This window comes from Phyllopteryx taeniolatus, chromosome 7 (assembly GCF_024500385.1).
Source record: "Phyllopteryx taeniolatus isolate TA_2022b chromosome 7, UOR_Ptae_1.2, whole genome shotgun sequence".
Classification (NCBI taxonomy): Eukaryota; Metazoa; Chordata; class Actinopteri; order Syngnathiformes; family Syngnathidae; genus Phyllopteryx; species Phyllopteryx taeniolatus.
Genome location: NC_084508.1, coordinates 10,031,663 through 10,059,589, shown reverse-complemented (window position 1 = coordinate 10,059,589; position 27,927 = coordinate 10,031,663). Strand labels below are relative to the sequence as shown.

At 42.9% G+C, this 27,927-nt stretch overlaps 2 protein-coding genes across 4 annotated transcripts in view; one reads left to right on the top strand and one right to left on the bottom strand.

Annotated features, from left to right (window-relative positions):
- Positions 1-303: 303 nt before the first annotated feature.
- Positions 304-15,990, bottom strand: ankrd24 (ankyrin repeat domain 24). The gene is made up of 22 exons (XM_061780243.1): positions 15,824-15,990; positions 14,343-14,473; positions 13,393-13,481; positions 13,210-13,274; positions 13,058-13,115; positions 11,817-11,887; positions 11,631-11,737; positions 9,890-10,056; positions 9,336-9,358; positions 9,063-9,155; positions 8,191-8,301; positions 7,979-8,098; positions 7,745-7,874; positions 6,966-7,138; positions 6,508-6,671; positions 5,463-6,181; positions 4,503-4,819; positions 4,033-4,266; positions 3,001-3,177; positions 2,322-2,483; positions 2,173-2,238; positions 304-1,351 (listed from the first exon to the last, which is right to left on the bottom strand). Exons 1-22 carry the CDS (start codon positions 15,857-15,859, stop codon positions 1,283-1,285), a joined length of 3,282 nt encoding a protein of 1,093 aa, XP_061636227.1. The 5' UTR covers positions 15,860-15,990; the 3' UTR covers positions 304-1,282.
- Positions 15,991-16,112: 122 nt separating this feature from the next.
- shdb (Src homology 2 domain containing transforming protein D, b) overlaps positions 16,113-27,927 on the top strand; it is a 34,452-nt gene continuing 22,637 nt past the window's right edge. For 2 of the 3 annotated variants that reach the window (XM_061780392.1, XM_061780390.1), the window contains exons 1-3: positions 16,113-16,259; positions 21,878-22,235; positions 25,861-26,011. In XM_061780392.1, coding sequence (XP_061636376.1) covers positions 21,909-22,235; positions 25,861-26,011 — 478 coding nt within the window. In that variant the 5' untranslated portion in view covers positions 16,113-16,259; positions 21,878-21,908. Of the gene's footprint in view, positions 16,260-20,214; positions 20,469-21,877; positions 22,236-25,860; positions 26,012-27,927 lie in introns of those variants that run through there. The other variant, XM_061780391.1, reaches the window with a different exon arrangement.

Sequence of the window (27,927 nt, the reverse complement as noted above, 5' to 3'; positions counted from 1 at the left end):
CTCCCGGGATTTTCCTGTCATAGTCCCAAACATTCAAAGTCCCCACATTCAGTTCTAGGCTCTGTGTTTTCCTCTTCTCTTTCTGCCGAAGAACCCGCTTTCCACCTCTTCTTCTTCTTCTTTGACTTCGACTTCGACCCACAGTAGCTGCATTTCCAACAGCGCCCTGCAGGTTGACGGCGCCGGTGGCGGACGTTGTTAACCCGGGCCACGACCGATCCGGTATGGAATTCTTTGGACGAACGCTCATATTTGTTTGGCCGGATGCCCTTCCTGACGCAACCCTCTGCATTTATCCGGGCTTGGGACCGGCCTACAGTTTGCACTGACTTGTGCCCCCCATAGGGCTGCATTTATCCTCCTATTTAAGTACTCGACTTAATATGTACTTGTCTAAACTTGGACCTGTTTTGTGGCTGTTACCTGCATGATGGAAAAGTCATTCAACAAGAAAAGCTTAGTGCTAATACTCTTTCAAAAATCTCCTCAGGCTTCTAGTTCTCATTGAACATTGAATTAAAACCTTCAATGCACACACGCTGCAGCCAAAAGAGATGTGCTCGTCCTACAGTGAACAGGAACACTAGCAGATGGGTTTGTATGCATTTATTCTGAATCAAAACAGGGAAAGTAGAATCTTCTAAGAATAACACCATACATCATGTATTTTCAAACTTCACTGTAAAGTTTTAGAGCTTCGATGTGGGGATGAAGCTAATACTATTATTGTGCAACTTCATTACTTTCTTAAAGCTAAACATGTATTGCGTGTGAGATATTGCCCGTTTGTTCTGCTAATATAACAAAGGCAATTAAAGCCCCCTCAAACCCCTTTTTCATACTGAATCTTCAATGATCGTTCGAAAGATACACGGACCAATTAAGTGAAATTGGATCATTTCCCACGGCACACCGGAGGATCTTTCCGGTTGTAAATCACTGGTGTAGCCGAAAAACGCTTGACAATTTAGCGTCACGCATTTGCATTGTCAAAGTACGAACCCTTCGATTCGCCCAAAATGGCCGCTTCAAATCAAAATGCGCTAGTATGTTATACGCCCTTGCAAAAATGGCTTTGTTTTTGGGCATGCTGAGGCACACAAAATGTCATTCAGTTGTCAGAAAGCGAAGAGAAAAAAACCAAACTAAAAAAAACCCTAATGTCATCCCATGTGCTACTTACAGCCCCGAGGAGGTGCTATCGACATGGTGTGCGATAATGTTAGCTCACCATCTTGTGTTTGCTTGATATGATTTGTTATAATGATGGATGACTCGGATCTCATTGACCCTGCTGGCTCATCCTGAGGATCTGCAGGAGAAGACGTTGCACCTCTTCATCCATACCACCCTGTTGGACACACAAACACGTGCACGCACAACATAACGTAACTTTAAACACACACAGTGACTTTGTTTTTTTCCTATTCTCCTAATTTTGTTAATTCTTGTAAAAATTCTAACTTTATTTCACAGTTCTTACAACATTCTCCTGGTAATATAACAGCTTTATTTTCATAAGGCTCTTTCCTTTTAAAATTCATACTTTCTCACATCAAATTACAACTTTATTTATTCTTGTAACATTCCTACTTTTTATTGTAATATTACACCTTTATTGTCATAATTTTACAAATTTAGTATTGTTGAATTCTGACTTCACTTCTTTTAATGTTAGAACATTTTTCTTTACTCTTATTTAAAGCTTTCTAGTCTTGTAAAAGCCATACTTAATTATGACTCTGTTATCCTAGTTATAAACATGACTGAGCATTCTACTTTTGGCAATTTCAGGTTTTTTAATTCTTGTAATATTACCTTTTTCTCAGAAAATAACTTTATTCGTCTAAATGTACAACTTATTTAGTGTAATATTTCAACTTTTTTCTTACAATTCTATGAATTCATTGGTGTACGTTCTTCTCCTAATATTAATGTTTAATATAGCCACTTTCTTAATATTAACGCTTTATATTCCAACAATGAAATTCCAACTTCCCCCATGTAACTCGCACCATAACTCCTAATATTAATCCTAATATGACAATGAAATGTGAAATTATTCCAACTATTTTCATAATGTTATTACTTTATTCTACGTAACATTACATTTATCTTTTACTAACTGTGTGTGTGACGTGCTTGTGTAATTCTGTGTTGATTGACGCTGACCTGCACGGCTGCTAGTAAATGAGAACGATACACAGCCACCACCTGTTTGTGTTTTCTTTCCCCATCCTGGCAGAAGAAAAATTATAATGATAATAATGATAAAGTACAAAAAGGTATATCTTTCAAACGAATTGACATTCTTCCTCTACCTGTAGCTGCTGGCTGAGTATGGCAATCCTGTTGTGTAGCGCCAATTGCTGTCCCGGGTTCCCGTGACGCGTGTGCGAGCCGGAAGACGTAATGCCGAGAGGTGGCGACAGAGATCCAAGCGCCTCCTTGAGCCGGAACACCTCCTTAGAAAGCTCTGTTATCTGCACAAATACAGCATTTGTTCCACTTTCAAATATTTGTAATCAATCAAACTGGGGATTGGACTAGACCCCTCAATCTCCCACTGAATCTTAACTAGTCATCTTCCCAAGACATTTTGGACAGTTCTATGACTCCAACTTTGTGGGAACTGCTTAGAGAAAGTCTTTTTGTCTTTTCCCGGCACATATAGCAAGGTGGGCAAATTTGGTGTAGACATCAAACACCTTTCGTACTACTGTTAAAATTCAGACTAAAAAAAAAAAAAAAACAACTTTTCTCCCCACAAGTTTTAACCCCTGTGTCTTAAAGATGCAGTTTATAAGTCTCGCGCTATATGCAGTAAATCCCATCTATTCTTATTATTATATATTTTGTTTAATCATGTTGACTGCTCATGATTTTGTTTTTCGATGAGGTCCCTGTTGAAGTGTTAACTGTTCATGTTTCCAAATCTGCTCTGCCCGCCCACCCCCACTTGCTCAATGAGTATCATTACAGTCTCATATAATGTCTCACCTTGCGGTCCTTCTCCTTGACCAGGCCTTGAGATTCCCGAATGTTAGTGTGGAGTTCCTGGATGTGACTGGACTTGGCCTGCAGTTCTTGCAGCTGCTGCTGTACAGCGACCAGTTGTGTCTCCGCAACTTGACGCTCGCTCTTGTTGAAGAGAGCCTCCCTCTGCACCTGGAACACCTGCACAAGTAGCCGACCCGCAGTGTGTCACTTTAGGAATTATGTCCATGTAATCTTGCCGCGATTACCGCCGAAAGAACACCTCAAGAATCAAAGATCTTCTGTCCAAACAGGACACACAAAAGGAAAGTAGACCACATCGCACCAATTTTGAAATCTCTACACTGGCTTCCTGTGAGTCAAAGAATAGATATCAAAATGTAACTTTTAGTCTAAACAAACCATGAAGTTCCCGATGAGACTTGCAAATCCCTGAGATTTATAGAGTGTTTCCAGAACCCGATCCAAACTAAAGTGAAGCAGTGTTCTGTTTCTTTGTTCCTCAACTGTAGAGCAAACATCCTGAACACCTGAGATCTGCTCAAACTTAAATCCGGCATGAAGACCACTGCTGCTTTTCCATAAATCTAAATGATTACTCGTTTTCAAAATAGGTTTTGGCTTTTCAGTCACCCCCGTTTTTAATCACTATTTCTCTGTACCACACTAAGGATTTGCCTTGCTATACAAATAAACTTGCCTATGTTTAGGTGAATGCTCGTAGTTTGCACTTAACTGACTCCAGTTATGCTAGACTGTAGGATCGAGGAAGCCTCAAAATGAGCAGCCGTTGGGAGTGAAAGTCACAAGTGAAAGTCAGTTTCAGCGCACACATGTAGCGCAATACCCAATACCCGAAACTAATACTCTACCTTGAGTACATCAGTATACATCGTACAGAGAGGCGGATGAATAATGCAGACGAAGCGGGAAAGAGATGAAGGTGAAACATGACTCTCATTGTGGCAGATACAATAAAGACTAATTCAACTAAGACAGCTTTGTGACGGTTTGCAGGACACAGAGCATGTATACCTCAGTGCAGGTCTTCTCATGTTTGCGCGTGAGGTCGTTAAGCCGGGCCACCATGGCGTTGATCTCGGCCTGCATGGACAGCCGCAGGGCCTCGTGGTCCTCCTTGGAGATAAGACCCTGCTGGGCGGCCTTTTGGGACTTGAGTTCCCTCAGTTCTGTCTCCTTGTCACTCAGAGCCTCCTGAGCTGCCGCTGCACTGCTCTCGCTGGCCTGCAGAGAGCGCTCGAGTTCTGCCTAACAGGGCAGAGAACAAAGACTTCTTTATTCTTTATTAATAAGCCACTGTGACTAGACCTAAGTTCATCCATTAGGATTGTATAGTTAGGAACCTGAATAATAACAGTGGTCATTAACAATGTATCGACATTTATTATTAGAAATATTCTTTCATTCACCCCTTTTCTACAAGGCTTGTCTTCATTAGGATCATGGGTGAGCTGGGACCTATCTCAGCAGACTTGGCCACCGACCTTGACTTTCTCGTGCTCCTCCTTCGGTACGGCCTCACGTGCGGCCTCTAGTTTGGCCTCTAATCTGGCCGCCTGCTCTGAAGCCTCCGTCCGCAGCGTCTTTTCCTCCTGGAGCTCTTGTAGGGTTTGTGCCAGCTGCTCCGACACGGCGGACAGCGCTTCTTGGTGCTTCAACAGAGGCACGACGTACTTCGGGTGCAGGGCGTCGTGGGCGCGACTCTCCCGCTCGGCACATAAGCAGTCGAGAGCCTGGGCAGCTTCCTGTCGAGCCACCTCCAGCTCCTCGCGGACAGCCGCCAGCGTACGTCTTGAGCGCTCTGATTGGACCGAGGCACGCAATCAATCACAGAAATTGCATTTACAGAAATATCCATCTTATAACTTCAGAGGTTCCACTGGGGCTGGGCAGTATGGCTTCAAAATAAAAGCTTTTATATTTTTGACAAAAATTATATTTCCAATTTTAATAAAATCTGCCTCCCTCTGCTGATAGAAAACATAAGACATACAATTTTCAAAACAAGCGTGACTCTTTGTTTTGTGTTTGGCCTTCCAGGATGGAGTCAAAAACTTCCAGCATGATAAATCACTACGTTTGCAACGTATAAATGGACAACAAGTCTTCAACAATGTTCAACGCAATTGACTCTGATTGCCTTCCAGCAGGCTTCTTTCTTGTTGTTTCTAAAAACAATTCTGCTCATGTTGTCTGTTTCTTAGCGGGAACTCACATGTCACTTTAGTCACTTGATAGGTTCTATAAGTCACTAAATATAGCAACCGAATTGTAAGCTGGCAACACCGACTGCTTTTGGAAACTAGCGACTCTCTCACAGCTCACAGTTGATGCAGTGAACCCCGGATATTTTGTTTTGAATTCCTGACAAATCTAATCAAATTAATCGATTAAATCTAGCCCAGCCCTAGTTTCCATTGTATTCAGATGACGCGATGCCAAACCTGATGTAACTGAGAGCTCTGAGCTCTCCGAGTGCTCTTCTTCTTCATCCTCGTCTTCGCCATTTGCAGGAGGCCTGACTCTGTCCAACTGGAGGAGGGCATCATTGAGCCTCCTCGCCACCTCCGCTCTCTCTCTGGCCAGCTGTTCGCACTGGAGGCCCAGGGTGACCTGCACCTCCTCCAGGTGTGACCGGGGCACACACTTCTTCAGCTCGCCCTCCAGCTCCCCCACACGTTCCTGAAGGCGACGATTCTGATCTCCATTTGGTCCCGCGCCTCCCGACACGCTCCCTCCCTCTGCCACAATCGCCTCCAGCTCAGCCACTTTATCTTCACGTTTCACAGATTCCGTTTGGTCCGCAGACTTTTTCTGGACTAGAGCAGCTTGGAGTTGCTCGACTCTCCCTGTCAGCTGTTTGATTCTGTCAGCGTCCTCGGAGCTCCGAGCAACCGCTTTGGCCTGTCTCTGAGCAAGCTCCTCCTTTAACTCGTCCACCCTTGCCCTCAGCTGCTTGGCCTCTGGGTCTGGAATCTCACCGGCACCTGCTGCCGCTGCATCCCCTTCGCCACAGTCTACGGAGAACACCCCAAAACGCATTTGTTCCTTTAGCTGCTCCAGCTCGGACAGGGAGGAGGCCAACTGGCCCTGCAGCCCCTGCAGCTTCTCCTTCAGGGCCTCTGGACTCTCTGAACATTCAGCCCGAGATGTTTCGTCACCACTGTGGACCAACACAAAGAGCACTGATTATAGACAAAGCTCAAATCAGCCAACGTCGCTTCTAATGTATGACTTCATCTAATCTAGTGTATTTATACCAGTGTGGCACTAGTGATGCTCACATTTGCCACCAGTCAGTATGTAATCACATGCAGTATATATGTGTGTTGTTTGCATCCTGGTGAATTTGTAAACAGTTGTTTTTGTGACTTTCAGCTTGTCCCAACAAGAGTCGCCACAGCGAGTGACCCGCATGATTTGAGTGGCACAGTTGCGAACCACAACTATGTAGGGTATTACTGTAGTTCCGTGCTTGACTGATCTTACCGTTCCTCCTCCTCACCGGACGCCCCGTTGGACATTCGAGCCTGAGTGAATCGCTCCTGCAGGGCTTCAAACTCCTTCCTAATGGTCTCGTACTGTCCTATGGGGACAAAGCCCGCGCCGGGGCTTTGCATGTCGGTGTCGTCCTTCTCAAACATCTCCAACACCTGAAAAGTGACAAAGATGCAGTAGCTAGAAATGCAACATGGGAACTTAAATGAGTACTCTTCATAAAGTAAGAAGAATACACACATATGGTAAAAGAGAGGGTGCGGCAGCCATGTTAATGAACAATTAAGGAGGTCAAGATGCACAAAACCTGACTTTGAGCCATACTGAACAAGAATGACATCATAAAGTTCATCAAGACATGAAACACACCTTCATATGAGAGTTTACCTGTACTACTATTGTGTGTGTGTGTGTCCGTCCTTTTTCTGAAAGTTGCTGTGTGTTTCTACCTGCACTTTGAGAACAAGCTCGGCGTTCTGTGATGTGAGTTCCTCTATTTTTTGGTGTAATTCTTCCACAGTTCCCTGGTCTGCGGGGTCGACAGGCGGGCTGGCTGATTGTGCATCAGAGGAGGCCTCGTCGCGAGCGGGTGAGGCTCTGGAACGCTTGGAGAGCAACCTCTCTGAAGCGCAAGTTCAAGGAAATAAAGCATGTAATGACCGTAACAAGCACACTATACGGACATAAGTATTCAGACTCCTGGCCACTACACCAAGAGTGAATCTCTGCTATTAACTGTTTGCAAAAAATCTATTGACGCCCCCTTCTTGCCTATATTAAAATGATCAAAATTATGATCCCAAAACACTTTTATATCATTTCAAACTCATTTTACAACATTATCCTCAAAATAAATTGCTTATAGATTATTTTATTTGGGGAAATTGCACCAGAAGCACGCGTGTACATGCACATGCGGCAAAGACTCTCCGTAACCTCCACTAACAACCCAGGCTAAACTTAGCTCCTCCCTGACAAAACAAAAATGTTCGTCTCTCAGTCGAGATGCATCACTGCAACACACTTCCTTCACACCAATTACTACTTTCCTACTAACCAGTGCTTTGGTGCAATCTTGTGGCATCTTACAGCATTATAAAAAGAGGTTCTCCCAAATTAAGCCCATGTCTGATACTGGATGAAGAGGTGTACATTTGAAGGATTTTTCATATTTTGAATGTCCATGCAGATTCCTAGGTGCTTAGGAATTACAAATGCCAACTAGTACCTGGGAAGTCAAACATTTCCTCCATATCCTCAGAGTCACTCGCCCCAACGCCATGCACTCCCTTCAGCTCATCGATCAACCTGTCCCTCTCAGCCTCTGCCTCCTTTAGGCGCAGCTTCAGTTGGGCGAGCTAGTGTGGTGTGCGTGTACAAGACAAACGCGCACGTTGTGTCAGACTCAGTAGCTAATTTGCAATTTAAAAAAAAGCATACAGGTACGTCAGTATTGCAGTACCTCCTCCAAGGCAGAGAGGGCACTCTGTTGCTGCTGTTCCAAGGCTTTTATCTTCTGGAGGAGACGGCCTCGCTCAAGACGTAGCCGCCGAATTTCCTCAAACACCTCCTCATCTTCCACCTTACACCAAAATATATAAGATTTCATGTTAATTCTTCAAGCTCCTGTCTATGAAATGTTGAATGACTTCAGAATAATAAACCAGCAAGAACCTGGACTGAGTGATGTGATTCTGGATGCTGAGGAGAGGGTGACTGAGTGGGGGGCTCGGGTGACTGAACGGGAGAAGCGGGACTATGCGGATGAGGCGTGGGTGGCAAACCCTGAATGATCATGATGGATTACATGAAACAGAAGCAAATGATAGAGAAGGAAACAGAATGCAAACGCTCTTGAATCTTCTTCCAAGTCAAAAGCTAGGGCATTAAACTAATTGGGCCACTTGAACTATTTTTTATTCGAGCAGTGATTCCAAACCACTTTGCCACTGCGAACATCAGGTGTGCTGCAGGAAATTTCCAATTTTCACTTGGTACAAAAAAAAATAAAAAAAATAGTACAAAAGACTGAAAAGATCTATGATGAAATTGTGACAAGTTCATTATTTCAGTAAACATATGTGGCCTCAGCATAGTCGCAATTCACTACTGGCAAATTTTTTTTATCCTATCCTCCTTTATTTGCTGAAAAACTACTAACTACAAAAAAAATATAAAGACAACTCCTATTCACTGTTTTTTTTGTGTGCTAAGGCCAAAGCCCTGGCTAATAATAAATAATAAGAATAAAAGCATGGCTTTGGTGCCATCTTGTGGCTTCTTAATGCCAAGGAACTATGTTGAAGTGAGGGGAGGAGCTTCATTTTACAGGCCATTGCCCTGTCTAACAGAAAAGTAATGCTTTACCGCCATCTTGTGGCATCTATAGGCAATTATTAATCTTTTTAGTAAGGGTGCCATTTACTCAAAAACACTTAACCTCGCGAACAGTGGGGAATCGCTGTATAGTCCTTTTCGTACAATTTTTGTTTGGTGGTATTCTGTGAGAAATACTGGGAAGGTTGGGAAATACTGTGTTAGAGTACCTGGAGAGGAGAGCGTGGTGGGGGAGGGGCTTTCCTTTTACGGGGGCTACTACCTCCTTGCACCAGTGAGGCCCGTGAGTTGTTCTGGGGGGGCTGCATTGGTGAAGTTGGGAGGGAGGCATTCAGATTAAAATTAGACAAAGAAAAGATAAGGCCGAGGAAGGGTCTACAGCATATGACAAGCACAATGCACAATAACGTCATACTGGAAAACAAGCACAAGAAATATAATGGACCAGGGAGGACCAAGTTCTGGTTGTAATGCCACATTACCTCCTCGCCTGTGCCTTCAGACACTACGTATGCAGACGGAGAGAAAACATTTCCTTACATTGAGATACATAAAAATACGTGCACACATACACACAAGTATATGTTAGTACATTTTTTATTTTCTACTTTAGTCAAGCATCTACACCCTACCTCGTACTCACACTTGGGTGTTTGAATGGTGCTGGATTTGTGTTTCGCGACGTGTCCACTTCATGAACAATATGTGCTGATCCACTACACTAACTGACAAGTGAAGTTTGGTGATAAAGTGCTGCCTTCACTTCTGTGAATTATCTGTCATTCAACTGCATGACAGTATTTGTTTGCCACGTCTACATTGCGCATGTGTTTGAACAATCATGCCAGGCCATAGCCCACTTCTCCAAAGTGTGGCAGAGAACAGGAGGCGTATCGATTTTGAGTATGCATTAGAGTACTCACACAAGCCAAACGTACTGGATTTTCAGTGTCAAGTGGGCTAAAGCACAGTTCAAATGGACAACTGCTGCGAGTACGCCCTGAGAATGAAAATGACTTTGAGACTAATACCGTACCAGGAGGTGCTCCATTTTGCAACATGTGCACAACGTGATGGTTGTTGGGGCTGTAGTTGTCCGCCTTGTTTCCGAGGCCGTCGATCAACTGCGTGTTGGCCCCGTTCCTCAGCAGAGCGGCCACTGTCTCGGCACTGTCGCTCTCGCAGGCTAGCATCAAGGCAGTCCTGATTGAAGACGACATGGTAATGAAGCATTGGAAGACTGCGATTGGGTGGCGAACAGTCCAGAATGTACACCACATTTCGCTCTGAGTCAGCTCCAGCTCACCCGCGACCCGAGTTTGGGTTCACATTCTGCCGTTCAATAAATGTTCGATAATAGTAGTATTTTACACTTCATAATGCGCAACACATTTTCAATGGGAGACAAGTCTGGACTGCAGGCAGGCCAGTCTAGTACCCGCACTCTTTTACGACAAAGCCACGTTGTTGTAACACGTGCAGAATGTGGTTTGGCATTGTCTTGCTGAAATAAGCAGGGGCGTCCATGAAAAGGACCTTGCTTGGATGGCAGCATATGTTTCTCCAAAACCTGTATGTACCTTTCAGCATTAATGGTGCCTTCACAGATGTGTAAGTTACCCATGCCATTGGCACTAACACAGCCCCATACCATCACAGATGCTGGCTTTTGAACTTTGCGTCCATAACAGTCCAGATGGTTCTTTTCCTCTTGGGGCCGGAGAAAAGGACATCCACAACTTCCAAAAACAATTTGAAATGTGGACTCGTCGGACCACAGAACACTTTTCCACTTTGAACTGTATTTACTGAAATTGGTTTTCTGAAGTGTTCCTGAGCTCATGTGGTGATATCCTTTACACATTGATGTCGGTTTTTGATGCAGTGCCGCCTGAGGGATCGAAGGTCACGGGCATTCAATGTTGGTTTTCGGTCTTGCCGCTTACGTGCAGTGATTTCTCCAGATTCTCTGAACCTTTTGATGATATTATGGACCGTAGATGATGAAATCCCTAAATTCCATGCAATTGTACATTGAGGAACATTGTCCTTAAACTGTTCGACTATTTTCTAACACACTAGTTCACAAAGAAGGGAACCTCTCCCCATCTTTGCTTGTGAATGACTGAGCAATTCAGGGAATCTCTTGTTATACCTAATCATGGCACCCACCTATTCCCAATTAGCCTGTTCACCTGTGGGATGTTCTAAACAGGTGTTTGATGAGCATTCTTCCACTTTTTCAGTCTTTTTTGCCACCTGTGCCAGCTTTTTTGGAACGTGTTAAAGCCATAAAAATCCAAGTTCATAATTATTTGCTAAAAACAATCAAGTTTATCAGTTTGAACATTAACTATCTTGTCTTTGTAGTGTATTCAATTAAATATAGCTTGAACATGATTGGCCAATCATTGTATTCTGTTTTTATTTATGTTTAACACAACGTCCTAACTTCATTGGAATTGGCGTTGTAGTTGAGAATGAATCAACATGTTTGCTACCTCGACCACTAAACTGCAAGTTGTTGATGCCTGCCAGAGGCCTTGAACTACCACCCTTCAAATCATATCCAAATGCCACAGACTCCCTTCATGAGTCCCTCCTCTGTTCTGACTAGCACAACCCCACTGCTGTGATAATGGCCCCATAGAGGTTTGTGGCTCTTGCCCGACTCCATCTGTCAGGAATTCAGCAGCTGCTACAGCCAGACTGACAGACACAAAACTTCCAGCCGGCCTCCTCGGCTGAGGCTGCTACACACAGGAAGAGTTGTGTACCTCCCCTGGTTGTCCTGAATGTTTGCGTTGGCACCTCGACCCAGTAGAAAGATACACAGCTCCACTCGACTCATCTGAGCGGCCAGAATGAGGGCGGTGGCTCCATCCTGAACAGTGGGGTACATATCCATACATTGTTGGAAAAATAATGCAACTATTATAACACCTAATCATAATTGAACCTACCCCATCCTGGACATCAAGATCAGCTTTAAAGTCCCATAGGGTCTCAATGCAGGATAAGCAGCCACTGACCGCTGGAAACAAATTGTTGATTCGCATTCACACTACTTTTCAGTGGTATGGTATTATGACCAATTTTATTCCCAAGAGCTGCCACGTTATCATTAATTACAACTGCACAAAACACAGTATGTATCAAAATTCTCCCTGAATTAACACTGTAAGAGCATTAATTTAATAGTGGTTGGTTGCAGTGATCAACTGCACAGCATCACACCAAGATCTGCATGTAATACCGTGATTCCCAACCTTTATTGAACCATGCACATATTTCATATTAGAAAACTCTCGCGCATGGACTAGCTCCAGGATGTTGAGATTATTTAATTTTACAAATACAGTCAGATTTTTTATAACTCAAAACATTAAGAAAAGAAATCTATTTAGAAAGCATGCTGGAGCGCATGGATCCAGTCATACACATATTCTGGTCGTGCCAGAATATAAAAGAATATTGGGACAATATATGCTGGAGTTTAAAATAATAATGGGATGTGACACACAATAAACATATACAACACTTTACTTGGGGAATCTAAGACAGGACATAATACAAAAAGAGGATGAGTATGTTGTTAAAGTGCTGCTATCAGTGAGTAAAAAATAAACGGAATTACAAGATTGAAGACTAAAGTATAAACCGCGGAGCAGTGGGTGTGCAGTGTGCATGGTTGAAGAATTATTTGTTATGGAGAAAGTTACACATACAATAAGACAAGAGGAGACACAATTTGAGGATAAATGGGAAAGGTGGACAGACCATAGAACACAGGAAGATGACACTACCATCACTACCGGACAATAAGAACATTGATATAAGGATGAGAGCTTCACTATGTATGTTTGTATGATGTACCATGACACTGTAACTGTTGAAAAAAAAAAACAAAGAAAATCTCACAGCAAGCCACCTAACAAACGTCACCAAAAAGTCGCACAGCTCTAAGTGGAACAGCATTTAATTGTTCTGCTTGTCACTGTGTCGTTGGCATAGATAGATGAACAAAGATGCATTATTTAGTCGCAAAATAAACGATAATTTTCAGACCAATTAACTGAAATTGGATCATTTCCTGAGACACAGTGGTTGGGAATGACTGGTCTGATGCAAACTTTTGTCTGAGCAATTAAAATATGCACCGTATTTTACAGCTGGTACTGAATGTAAGTTCATGTTGCTGTACCTGCATGGTGGAGGGGCGTCCTTCCAATTGAGTCTGTACAATCTACTTCCAATCTCTCCTGTTACAGACAGGGTAGGATAAGACAGAAGATGCATCGATATTTACTATATACATTAATGAGAACATTTATTCCGTCAACTGGGTTAGGTTACCTGTAAAAGTCTCTTTAAACACTCTGTCTGTCCATTTTTGGCTGCGAGGTGAAGGGCACCCAAGCCTGGCAATTAAAAATCAGTAAACAGCACGTGATACATGTAATGCAGTGGCCTTGGCGGGTAAAACGTGTTTTTTTTTTGTTTGTTTGTTTATTTGGTTTAAATAGTAAAATAACACACCGGCACCATCTGTGACATTGAGGTCTGCTCCGTGAGCAATGATGACCTCCAGACAGTCAACACGCCCTCGAGACACACACAGATGGAAGCTGCCGGAGGGACACATATATTATTTGTATGCATTTAGTCATTCTGTAATTTGGAATAGATTTGTATGTAGATTCTGTTTTCACACAATGCACTGAAACCGGGTACACACATACCGATAATTGGGCTGAATTTTAGCCCAGTCGGCAAAGGCCCAATTGTCGGCTGTCTCTAAAAGATTATCCTGAGAAATTATCCTGTGGTATCAAGTGTGTTAAGAGATTTTTTTGGCTCCCCGATTTGTTGGAAAACAGTCAGGGACGACAGTCGGAAATGTTAAAGCTGTTCAACGTTTACGTGTCCAGTCAACCCTGACTTGGGTTGAGACACAGACTCCGTGATTGTTGACGTGAAATGGAACAATAGTCAAAAAGGAAACTTTGATTTGCAATTGAATTTGCAGTATTAAACAAAAACAATCAATGCAAAGTTTTAAGGCAGTGATTTGACTTTGACTTTTTTTTGTTGAATTATTCAATTGATCATTTCAGCCCCGCTAGTTTCTTATATTTCGTCTTCTTCTCCTACTCCTGTGACTACTACTTCTACTCTTCTTCGTATTTCCTCGCTGCTTCTCACAGGTCAGTTTTGGTACTACAGCCGACATCTAGTTTGGGGGAGGAGATATCGTAATGTGTGTGTGGTCTGCTGTGTTGGGCATCTGGAGTACACCACACTATAATAGCAGTAAGCAGAAACTTGCTGATTTTTTTTCTCATCATGTACGGGATCTCTCACATTCCCGTTCTGCACACAGCCACTCTGATTTGCCCGATGACATGATAAAACAAGCTGAGTTTCTTTGGCATTTTGGCTCATCTCCATTAAAGCGGCAGACAGGAGGCCTACAATGACCCACTTACGCCGACTTGCCCTCGGCATCCAACTTGGTGGAACAGAGACACTTTTTAAGGATGAGGGCGGACACTTTGTCTGCTTCGTTTTGGTCCACAGCCTGGACCAGCCTCTCGTCACTCTTGCTCCAGTCTTGACTCTGTTGGGATCCAAGCCAAAAAAGAGAAAATAAAATGTATCACCCACAAAACAAGGCATGACACAGCAGCTGAAGAGAAAAGCAACGATAAAGCAAAGTTACACTTCAGTTTCATTACTTTGAAATGATACATACTGGGAGCGGGAGCAGGCTGAAACAACGACAAAAAGGCTTCATCAGGCTCGCGACAGGGTGCGGAGGATCCATGCAGCTAGCATACACACTAAACTAAAGGCAGTACAGGCAGGATCTGTGAGCTATGAGCTGATGTCTGACTACGACACAGCCGAACTGCCTAACCTCCCTACTAATTACAATTCAAATCTCAGCTTTCTTCTCTGTAACAGCTTCTGTCGCCAAGATTTTTTGTACAGTCTTGTGAGCATTGGACCCCTCGGTCGTTCCATCCTGTAGCAGTGTGCCCTTCTCATTCCATATCAGGACTCAGCAAGAAAGAGGAAAAACATGCTGGCTGTGCTCTGCTCGTTTGGCTGCTCGGTCACTGGGATGTAAGGGAGACAATGAAGCTTTCTCTTTTAGGGTGTGGGGACACCATTATATGCAGGTGCTGTACAGATTTGAAGGATAGATCCAACTACAAAACCTACTGTATATAGCCTACAGTAGTCAAACATGAGGTTAGATTGTTTAATTGCATGTAGGTTTTTTTGGTCTGTGCAAATACAGTTGAATACAGTAGCCTAAGAGCCTTGTGAATAGGGAAAAACAGTGAGTAATTGACACCACCTCTATTTTTTTGATTGCCTATGCCTGCAATTGTTTAAACTGTAAATATACCAGAAACTATGACTGCAACACAGTTCCTCATTTTAAGCTCATCTTACAAAAATACCATTAAAAATAAATGGCTCACAGATGTTTTGATTTGGGAAAAAAATAAAATAAATGTAGTGCATGTGTACATGTGGCAAAGACTCGCCGTAACTCCTCTCCACCATACAGTGTCTCAATTGAGATCCCGTCGACAATAATTCCTTGACACCAATTGCTACTTTCCTATTGGCCACGTCTCTGGCGCCATCGTGTGGCACATTATGGTGTTAAAGAAAGAGCACAAAAATACGGTGATTTTTTTTTTTCAATTCGCAAATAGGCAGGGCTTCACTTTCGAAACATACGGTTGCAATGTATTTGGTGTGTGCATGTGTGAATAATTAAATGCTACCTGAGCTCCACTGGCCATTGAAGCAGCCCTGCTGTCATGCACCCCCACCCACCTCACATTCAAACACGCTCCCCAGGGAACATACATGTCCATTTACGAAACTGAACTTTACAAAATAGGAGGAAATAAAAAGGCACTCTGCATTCACACCAGCCAACACTTACCTCATTCTTTTTAAACTTTGCCTTCAGACTCTTCATGTCGCTCTACCTGTACAGGAAAAAAAAAAGTTATTTTCATGCAGAACATGTATTTATTTATTTTTTAAAAGAGGAAGATATCAATCCTGAGATACCCATGGGGGACGTACAGGTGAGTGTCCCACCACTAGCCTCTCTCTTTCAACAAAGGTACCACCAGGCTGGCACACTCGCACTAAACCCGCCCAAATTAACGTACGAACCAATCAGCGCAGCGTAAGCAAACCCGTTTGGCATTTGATTGGATGTGATATAATCAAGGTTGGTTTCGTCCTGTGCATGGACGACTGTACTCCAAGTTTTAAAAAGGCCATGTTGGGCGAAGCGCCAAGCTTTTACACACACGAGAAGATGTTACAACTCCTCTTACGTGTTACCTCTTTCACTAACACACAAAAAAGTAAGTACATAAACGTATTTATATTTTTTTTTTTTAGGAATTGCTAGTCAAACTACTGTTCACCAGTGGATCCACTGGTGAAGCGAAACTCTACAAGCTAGATCTGTGCGTTCTAGGCTTTGCATGTACTCACTACTGTACCCAAACTACCGGCTTTATTTAACGTACTGAAGTATTTCATATGGAATAGAGTATTTTGTAATCAGTGACAGGTGAATTGATGGTAAGAGTCATGCATCCGCAATACGCGCCGCCGACCAGAAGGGGTCAGTAAACACAAGTGAGACAACTCCATCCCTTGCCTGTACACAATTCAAAGGAGTCCAAAGGAACAATATGCCATGCATTCAGACAACTAAAAGTAGATAATGGCAGAAGATGATGCTGTGAGAAAACATCAAAACCCAATTTTACCCTTCATAATGAGGAATCTGCTTGGTTCCCCTGAAATGTTCCACAGTGACTTTTAGTCTGCGTGAGTCCATAAAATTGTGCACCACTGTACATTATTGCTGGAAAGACTCCTTTTAATACCTGCCGTTCTCTATGATTATGGCTCGCTGGATGAGATCACATTTTGAATACTCCAATTTTCCTTTCTCCACATGGTCCCATTGCATCATCATTTTCCATCTCTCGCTTCAGAAGGCTCTATAGCTCTGTGGCCAAGTTGTATAGCATACTGAAATGCATAATGATCATGATGCAAGTGAAATGGGGGATGATGAATTGTGGAGAGTTGTTAGCGGTACATTGCAAGGTAATGGGACTTAAAAGCAACCTGTAGGAAATAGGTAGCACAAGCATTAGATGGATTCTGACATTATTTTAGACAAGCTGTATGCGAGTGTAAGCCAACACAGTGGTCTTGTTTTTTGCAAGTCTGCCTCACATTTATTTTCAATGTTTGAATCTTGGGCCCGAGCTTCTTACATGAAGTTTGCATGTTCTTCCCGTGCTTGGGTGAGTTTTTTTTCCCCCTGGTACTGGTGGACTCTACCTTGTTCAAAGGATTTTTCTTGATGTGCCCTGCAACTGGCTGGTGACCAGTCCGGAATGTCCCCCACCTCTCGCCTCTGTGCAAATCATCAAAGGGACCCGCTTTGAAGACATCGACAACATCAAGATGGTCGTGGTGAGGGAGCTGCGGCGGATCCTGAAAGAATCTTTCCAGGAGTGCATGAAGATGTGCAAGAGAAGGCTGGAACAGTGCTTTCGACTCCGGGAGGATTAATTTAAAGGGGAAACGTTTAGCATGGATTTGAACTGTATCTTTTGTGGCGCCAGTCCTGGAAATCTTATGACAAATCTTGGATATACTTGTGATATTTTGGTTTGGTGGTGTACTGTGAGATTAGTTTTAATGTAAATATATGTGTCTTGGCTCAGTAAAAGTTGGTAAACTGCTCTGCATCACACTTATCATAATTGTTATGCAGACATTGCAGAGCGCCTCACGAAACTAAAGGTTTGCGGAGATCTGTTGAGAAATAATGAAGTTATACTGTTGAACTCTAATTTAAGGGTGTTTTTGGAACAGATTTTCTATTGGTAATATCACACAAAAACATTCCCCAAAAAAATAGTTACCCCCATTTCTGCAGAACCCATCAACCAATTTTCCGAATTATTGGTGTAGTGCACTCAGGTTGAAATGGCAATGCCAACCAGACTCAACATTTTGACAGATTGTCTTTTTTGGGAAATCTTGCCACAGTGCAACTTGCAGTCATGTGGCATCATGGAAGGAATTTTGTTTGACTTTGGATGTTCTGCGCCATTGAATTCCAAATAACAAGAGTGTTCAACTTTGGCCCTAGAAGACTCATTTGTCATTTTATTTTCATTTCGGCAAAATGGAGAGACATCTTGTCTTTATAGCCTCCAGAGATTAACTGTCTTTTCCCTCTGGTTTGTTATGTATAAATGATTGCATCTTTTCAAGTCACAACTGATTAAAACCGAATAACAGACACCCACAAAGTACTGGATTAACCCTCATAAGCCCCCAGTGGCTTCAGATTTTCTTCCAAATGGTCTGGCTCATGACTGGAGCCAGGAAAGCCTTAAACACAGTGAGCAAGAGGAGGAAGATGCGAGGGGTCTGATGTTGATGGTTATCTTGCGTGGTGGAGGGTTGTGTGGGAGTGAGGATTCCAGTACAATGACCTCATCCTCTTTCCCGCCTGTAAGAGAAAGCGAGCTCATGAGTGTCGTAAAGAAAAAAGGCATTTACAGACCTTAATGGCTGTAGCACGTCCATTCTGCCCTGGTGGACAATGGAGATGAGCACATCTGTGAGATGAAATTCAATATGTTTTCCAATCAGGATGTGCAGGCCTCAGTGCTTTTTACCACAGCTTGTGTATAGGACAATGAGTGTTTGCACTGCTGAATAAAATTCAACCTTGCAGCCCTGCTTGCTCAGAAGCATGGCAGGATTCCTTCCACAGCATTCTAAAGCCTCTCTTACAGAGGTGTAACAAAGAATCTGGTCTTTATTTGCATTTGCCTTTTACACAGAGGTGGAATTATTGCCATGTTTTCACACAGCAACATGACATCTCGCAATCAGATAATTAGATGCGTGACGATGTCAGGGCCTGTGTCTGGCGATGTATGTTGGAAAGCAACAACTGCTTGGAGAAGTTTGAGAAACAAAACCCTGAAAGTGAAGCAAAGTCTGACGGTGTGACAAAGCGTGAGAGCAGAGTCTTACGCAGCCCTCCCCAAAAAAAAGCAAAAAGTGAGAGAGTGACTAAGCTTCACAGTAACGTCTTACTCAATAGCCTGAAAAACAAACACAGAATAAGAACGTGACAAGGTGAGCTACACAAAAGCCTTAAAAAGAAGCACAGAGTGAGATCGGGAAAGCAGCGTCTTACACAAACGCTTGGAAGAGAAGTGCAGAGTGAGAGCATCACAAAGCATTACAGTAGCACCTTACACAAAAAACCTAAAAAGTAATACGGAGTGAGAGCGTGATAAAGCGTTGACAGCAGTGTTCTACACACACCAAAAAAACTGAAAAACAAGCACAGACTGAGAGTGTGATAAAGCGTTGACGGCAGTGGGCTACACAAAAGCCTGAAGAAGCACAGAGTGAGCGAGTTACAGTAGCGTCTTATGCAAAAACCTGAAAAAGAAGCACAGTGTGGAATGACAGCAGCGTTTTACACAAAAGCCTAAAAAAGAAGCACAGAAGAGAGCTCAACAAAGCGTTGACAGCAGACTTACACACAAGCCTGAGAAAGCCCACCCTAAAGGTTCAATGACCTTTCGATAGCATTACCCCGCTACAGCAGAGTCTTCGCCGAGATTCGAATCCGAAGAAGTACTGAGAGGCAGATGCGCTAACCACTAGTTCACCGTGCTGCCGCATCACAACACGAGCTAATAAGATCTGACTTAACACAGACAAAACGCTCCATACGAAGTGCTAGCTCCTTTTCCTCAATGTTCTACACAAATATTTTCAAAATGTTGGGAAATGACACACGTAGTCTACCATATACGCATAATATAATGTGTAGATCTATTATATTTTATAGGAGGTAGTCTGCTAAGACAACCATTAAGGATGATTCCGATTTGAATCAGCAGAAGAAAAAGGACCTCCAGTGATGTCATGAGGATAAATAATGCACATCCACGTCGCGTGTTCGTGCGAGCTGATTTCCCCTCTGTTTACTCCACCGCATGTCCCCCCACCCCCACACCCCGCGTGATATTTTTAGAGGAAGCTCTCCATGTTTGCCGATATTTAAATGAATGAACGCTCCAGTGCGCGTGGAAGGAGCCGCAGATAATAGGACGGAGTGAAGCACCTCCCCTTTAAAAGCTTTGACTTTCTCTTTATCTCCGAGCTCCACTCACTCACTTGGACCTTTGCCTTCGCTCCTTGAGGGATCCCCGCTGCATGTATCCCCCTCCCACCCCCCACCACCACCCGGCCCCCCTCCGCTCCTTCCTCCTTGGATCATTGTTTCTGGTTTGAAAAAGCCGTTTTTTTGTGTGCGTGCGTGCGTGTGTGCGTGTGTGTGTGTGTGTGTGTGTGTTAGTTACACCACCCCCACACTCCCCTCCACCCGTCTTTTGAATCACAAACGCGTGGAAGTTGTTTCGTGGGCGGACACGAGGGAAGACGGAATGAAGCGTGCAAAGTGGCTGAGGGGCTGAGCGCATAAACACACACACAAACACTGGCTGGTGAGTCCATGTGCTTTTGCTTTTTGTCAAGCCAATGCTGTAGTTTGCGGTGAAAGTTGAAACTGAAAGTGTTTTTTTTTTGTTTTTGTTTTTTTAAAGCTTACCTCCACCACAAACCAAGACTTGTTGGTTTAATTTGCTTGGCTGTCTTGGTTATGTTATATTTTTTTTTTAGGAGGTTATCTGTTTAGCATACAAGTATAGCAACTTTGGCAACCCTCGGGCAAAGTTCACCTGGCAGATTTTCTTGTTGCCTAAAACAAAAGGAGTGTCTTTGAGCAGCTCCTGTAGTTTCTCCCGGTGTCCTTTTTGACAGCATGAAAAGGCACACTCCTTTTTAAAATTAATTCTAGTCATATAGTATTTCTTTAAATCACGTATACTTTAGCGGGGATACCATAGGGCTGATTGAGTAGTTGATTTTATCATTTGATTTGTCAGGATTTAATTTATTTCCGCATTTATTGTTGCGGCTTCCACTGTTCAAAGCGTTTGCAGTAATTTATCGACATGTTGGAAACTTTTGACCCGAGGTATGTGCTTCCAATACAGATTTTGTCGAGGTCGCCTTGCCTCATTTGTACGCCATGAAAAAAGAGTGTGAGAGCTGAACAACAACAGACATTGACCAGCTGAGTTTGATGTTTCATTTTAAGTTCTGCAATTGTTAATTTCTTAAGGGTCTGTATTATGTTTTGACAAAAAGAAAAGCACCTAATGTCACATTATTTGGAAAGGAAAAAAAATATATCTCCATTGTTTCTGTGGTTGTTGATGCAAGTTAATGGTGGCGGGAACATTCCTTTTGGGGGAAACCCTTTCGAAACGCGTCTGATCTCAGAAGCAAATCCCAGAAGGAAAAAAACAAAACAGAATTTTTATTTGAATGTCACTTTCTTTTTCTACAAGCAAATGGGGAAAAAAGATTACAATCGTAAATTTTTTCATTTTTTTTTTTGGGTGATGAACATGATCTAAAATCTTATTTAAGGCTATATTGCCCTGCCCTAGGGTACACACTTTAATTGCTACTTAACGCATGCATGCATGAGTGTGTTGCTTCTTACACTCAATGTCATCACAAATTGTTGGCATTTAAAAACTATCTAGCTTTTTAAAATGCAAGCAATTCCTAGCTTGTGTCATCGTAGTCTCACAGTAAACCGTTGTACTATTTAACCGAATGTAAAAATGTTACTTTACTCTAATGAAATTGAATTATTGTTTAATGTACTTGCAAGCTGATATTGAATTAACTATCTGAGATCATTGTAGATTCCCCGATGTCTACCAAAGGGTATCCAGCAATTGTTTGATGCATTACATTTATACCTACCATAAAAGTTGTTCGACAAAATAATGAGGCTCCAATAACCTTCTTGTCGTTGTCTGCCCCATTCAATCTTTAGCGCTCCACTAAGGTTCGGAAGAAGAGGCGCTATGGCCAAGTGGCTCAAAGACTACCTGAGTTTCGGCAGCAGGAAAGTGCCCCCGCAGCCTCCCACGCCGGACTACACCGAGAGCGAGATCCTAAAAGCCTATCGCCTCCAAAGGGACTTGGACTTTGAAGATCCGTACGAGGACTCGGAAAACCGACACGGGGCCGAATCTTCGGAGCCTGCCACACCCGTGTACGGCTCGCCCATGAAGTCCTCGAGCACGGACGTGAAATCTCCCAAACGCAGACTCATCAAAGTGGACTCCCAGGACCTGGGGCGCACCAAGATCTTGCTCAGTGCCATCTCTTTAGATGACCAGCAAGAACCTGTAAGCATGTCTCTGTGTCAAACTTGTTTTCATGGCAGGCCACATTGTAGTTTTGGTTACCCTTAGGGGTCTGAATATAATAGTGAAAGCACATAAATTTGTAACTGTTAGGGGTGTAACGGCGGGCCAAATATCACGGTTTGCTAAGTACAATAGTTTAAGGTGGATCACATTTTTGTACAGTAAGTGAATAAAACTTGCTTGTTTATCTTTTGTGTAAATAGGAACAGATTTTAAAGACATTTCAAATCATACAACAGACTATTTAAAAAAAAAATATATATATATAGCTCACTATTATATACTGTAGCGAGGAGTGACACTGCAGTTGTATATGAATTGGTGTTAAACTTTGACAAGTTCTGACTCTCTGCAATGCCATGAAGGTATCTAAATGTGATTGGATGAACGAATCAGGGGTGAGGCCAGTGCAACCGAGGACAGTGGGGATAGTGGGTGCTTGTGTTTGGGGGCGTACCTGCACACAGCAAGTTGACGACTGAAAAAAATATGAACTAATTCATCAATTAATCGACGTTGACTCGACTATGATCACCACAAAAAAAAATTGGTAGCAAGCTTTCACGGGCTGTAAAAAGTTACATGGAGGGGACGGATCAGGCCCGCGGGCCTTGAGTTTGACACCTGTGCGGTAGGTGATGACAAAAAAAGCTTGGGGAGGATGAGAGGAAGGAGTGAAGGGGGTGAAAGCACTCTCCCAATTCACGTTGTCCCATTTACTATCAGTGTGACAGCTTTATTGATCGCACTCGGTGAGAAAATGTGTGTCACAAATATGTTTGCATAAATTGTAGCCGCGTATGCCACACGGGTATCCAGCAGAGTTAGATGAGATGATAATTGACGGCTTGAGCGGTGTGTTGAATTGGAGGTGGTCGCCCGTCCCTTGAGTTTAACCCTTCCATAAATAATGAATAGGGTTTGGTTTTGCAAGCTGAGAGACCCCCGCATGAGCACGTGTTGGGGGACGGTAATGTGGACTGGGATATGTCGCGGGCCACAGGGAGCTGCGTCTTTTTTACTGTTCTGCCCATGAAGACAGTGACTGTAGCGGTAGCAAAGGTTTTACAGTAATGCCCCAAATATTGACTAAAATTATATTCATAGATTGACATTCACGTTTTTTCTGTGGCAGCTATCCCCAGCTATTTGCTGTTTACCTATTCAGATTTGTTTGTTCTCGTTCTGAAACGCTATATTCCTGTATAATAGGAAAGTAATACATTGGTGTTGTTGAACTGTGTTTAAGTGATGCATCTCGACCGAGAGGCTAGCTTTGTATTTTGGGGAGGAGCTAAGTTTAGCCTGGGTAATTAGTGGAGGAATTTATGAGTGAGTCTTGGCATTTACAGGTGAATTTTTTTCAAAATCAGATCTGTAAGCCATTTGTTTTGTCTTGGCTCAAACTTATAATTTACAGTTCAAACTATTAATACAAGCAATTGTGGGGAAAAAACATAGGGGGGTGTTATTTCAGTTTTTTTGCAAGGCTCGCTCCCTATGGAAAGGTTCAACTTTGTTTAAAAAGTAGACTTTTGGAGTTTATACCACAAACGTTGTGACGTTCATTAACAGTGCGAATTCCAGTCGATAGCTTGTTCCCTCATTAATTTCCCGGGATCTGTGGGAAAATCTGCACTCTAATTAACACAGCAGATTCCTGTACATCGATAGACAACACAATCAATATGGGCGCTGGAATCTAGTTTTATTTTCAGACTTTGTGTGTGCTGAACTGGGAATTGTCAGACAGACACAGTGGAGCATTTTGCCAAAGAGTGTGTGTGAGTGAGCGAGTGTGTGTGTGTGAGTGACCATATGGCTACCTCTGTAGCTGTCAGAAATCCAGTGGACCACTCTCTGCCTCCTGCGTTGTACGGTGCTCAGTGAATGCATTCGTTCAATTTTATCATCCCTAAAATGTTAGAAATACACTTTCTTCTCCAGCCGCTGTGCTGTCTTGGCAACCACGGCACAGAATATTGTTAAAGATTTTGAACCAGGAGCACATTCATATTGCTGCTAAACATAACGTGCCGCCTCTTGTGGCACTTTAAATGTTGTTGCAAATAAGTGTCACAATATTACCATAAAAACAACAACCCTCCATCTACTTTGCATGCAAGCAATTCAGCGGGATGTGATTGCGCATCTTTGTCTGCCAGCAGGCATAAGCGATGATTTTATTTATTTATTTTTAATTGACCTTGTTGTTTTTTTTATGAGCACAGTAATGCAATGGAATTTAGTCAACAAGTGACTACTCATGAAGATGGCATAACGTTGCTTGAAAATAGTCTATTCAGAACCATTTGTATGGCACACTACCAAACATAAATGTCACAAAAATTTTTTTGTTATTTCAGTAGTTACTCTTTTTTTGGTATTGTTTGGATAATACTTTTGTGTTATCCATTGCTCTTGCTCTCTCAATGGGTTGGTATTGCTTTTAAGGTGTGTTTAACGACCTTGAAGTGCTGTAAATTCTATGAAAACATGCCTAGGATGTATTTAAACAGGGTATTTCAATATCGTGGATTTTCACTTATCGTGGGGGGTGGTTCTGTAGCCTAACCCCAGCGATGGAGGGGGTGGATTACTGGAATTACTGAAATAATTTGAGTGGTGGCAGTGGAAGAGAGTACTGCGGCAGAACAGTGGTTGGGGCTCACTGCTCTAAGTAGTTCTGTTTGTGTCTATTGTTTGTTACTGAAGGTCACATATTTTGGCTAGTTAGACCTTCATAGAGTGACTCTCTAACATGGATTTAGTATCCATCCATCCATCCATTTTTCTTTACCGCTTATCCTCACTCGGGTCGCGGTCTACTGGAGCCTATCCCAGCTATCTTCGGACGGGAGGCGGGGTACACCCTGAACTGGTCGCCAGCCAATCGCAGGGCACACAGAAACAAACAACCGTTCACAACCACGGGCAATTTAGAGTCTCCAATCAACCTACCACACGTTTTTGGGATGTGGGAGGAAACCGGAGTGCCCGGAGAAAACCCACCCAGGCACGGGGAGAACATGCAAACTCCACACAGGCACAGCCGGGATTTGAACCCCGGTCCCCAGAACTGTGAGGCAGATGTGCTACCCAGTCTCCCACGTGCCGGCTGGACTTAGTATAAAAGTGTCAATTTCATTTAAAAAAAACACTTGGTTTTGTCATAAGATTGCCCAGAAAAGGCCCCTCCGACAGCTGTGTTTGACCCGGTTTTGTATCCGCTTTGTTCATATTTGGCTAAGATTTCCGCTCCCTTTCCTCAGATTGGTTGCCTCCGTGTTTGTTATGTCGACAGCGCTGGCTCAGGTGCAGTAAGGGAAGGCGGAGATCTTCGCTACTGTTGTAGATAAGCTCGAGAATTTCAAATGACCTGTTTTCATGCCTCTCGGCAGAAAAACGTCTGAATCTTAAGAATGCATGGATGATTTTACTTCATATTTCACATTTGCTGAGGCACCATAGAGCCAATATAACATCTCAAATATTAGAAAAAGTTGGTTTGGTAAAATATGGGACCTTTAAGTGTATCCAAGTAATTTAATAAATTCTTCATATAAGTGTTTGTGGGTTGTTGTTTTTTTTTCTTCTCTTTTAGGCTGTGCCGTCTGCTCCTCTGGCAGGGGACACTGATTATTCAGACCCGTTTGACGTTCGCTTGGACCATCTACCAGAACCAGATGCAAGACCGGTTCCCTCTGAGAACAATGGCTACATGGAACCTTATGAGGCCCAGCGAGTCATAACAGGTGAGTGGAGCAATCCTGCCAGTCACGGTATGGGACTCTTTATCACTTGCAAATTCTACTTGGGTAGCCTACTGTACATCAGGAGCCGTGGAACATTTAGTACTGTGCAAATTATGCAATCGTTCTCATTCGTCTCGTTCCGACTGACGCGTTCAGTGCTGCGTGGTTTTCACCAAACCAGGGACAACTCTCATAATCTTCAAAACTGAACCACATTAACCCACCCACCACTGGTCTCTACATAACTTATAACCATTGACTAATATTTCAGTCTAATATTCACACTGTAGTTTATATGCTGCTCTTTTCATTTGTCAAATAATGAATGCATGTTGCCAGTCAAGATTTGTTTTTCTCAAGGCAACGAATCCTTGTGATTCCTTTTTGCCGGCCCTCCCTCCTCCCCTGTGGTTTCCTCCCGCATCATCTCACTCGCGTCTACCATTTTCCATTTGTTTCTCCTCCTTTAACATCACTGTCTGCCTCTTCCCAGCATCCCTTCCCTACCCTGTCCCAGTCATTTAGTGTAAAAGGGCTCCCGCCGCTAGCAACACTTCCCGCCCTCCTCCTCCTCCTCTTTCCTTGTTTGTCTATCTGGCTTCATCTTGAGGGCTCTCCTCGGGCCCCAAGGGGTGTCTGGCTGTCTCGGTAATCTGACATTTAGCGAATTATTATCTTGGCCTCTCTGTGTTGCGACTTGCATCTTCGGTGGTCGAATACGCTGATATTCTCGGGTATTTAATGAATGCGCGCTCCTTTCCTCTGCAGATGGGCAGTAATCTGTTCTTCTAGCAGCTGGATGGAGACAATAGCGAGAGGTGAAAATCACAACAGCGATTGAGAGTATGGACAAGCATTGTCTCAGCTTTGATCTGGGAGCCTTTGTCTGTCTTTTAACAGCTTTTGTCAGACTGTCACTGACTCTGAGACTCCCGAGATCAGACTACGCACGAAGACGTATTATGGCTTGAATTAATTGTGTTCCCAATGGGGCACACGGGATTTATAGTTGTTCGCTGCATCGGAGTCACAGTTTTGTCCACGTTATCTGTTTATAATGGTACTTAAGACATCAACATATTTCCTCCTTCAGTGTTGCCAAATCTGACATTTTGTGGGTGAAGAATGGATTAAAAATTAAAGTAACTCCAACAATAACCAGTTGGTAAAGCATCTACAAGTTAAACTGGGCTTACATTGGCTTGTATTTGAAAGAATGAGAAAATTCTATGTCAGAGGTAATATACATGGTGGTCGAATAGCAAAACAAACACAAAAAAACCAACAACAACAATTGACGTCCTACGGTACCTAATAAGGTTTTCTAATTGCCTGTATTATTAGTTTTTGCTGTAACTATACCACAAACTATGATCCCAAAAAGGTAAACATCATTTTAAACCATCTTGGATAACCCTTTATAAATAAATGGCTTAGAGATGATCCGATTTAGCATAAATGCATCCGAAGTGTGTGTATACATGCGAATGCAGCAAAGATTAACAACCCAGACTGAACTTTGCTCCTCCCTAACATACAACGATGTATGTAAGCACTGTCATATTTCTTACGTTTTCACTTCCTGTAGGTCAGTGTTTCCCAACCTTTATAGAGGCAAGGCACGTTTTACTTTACAGGAATCTCACGGCACACCACCAAACAAAAATTATACATGGTATTCTGAAATAATGATAAGAAAAAATTATTTGTTTAGTCACAAATGTACTTTCTGTGTGAAATTTGTGCCTGTTTTAGTTCAACACAAACCTGATATACGCAAAGGAAGCCATGTTTTGGATGAATGATACACAGGTTAAATGTACCTTCTGTCAAATAGCGCATACAGTATTTCATTGTTCTGCTTGTCACAACACATCACTGGCATAGATAGAGGAACAAAGATGCACACTAAGGTG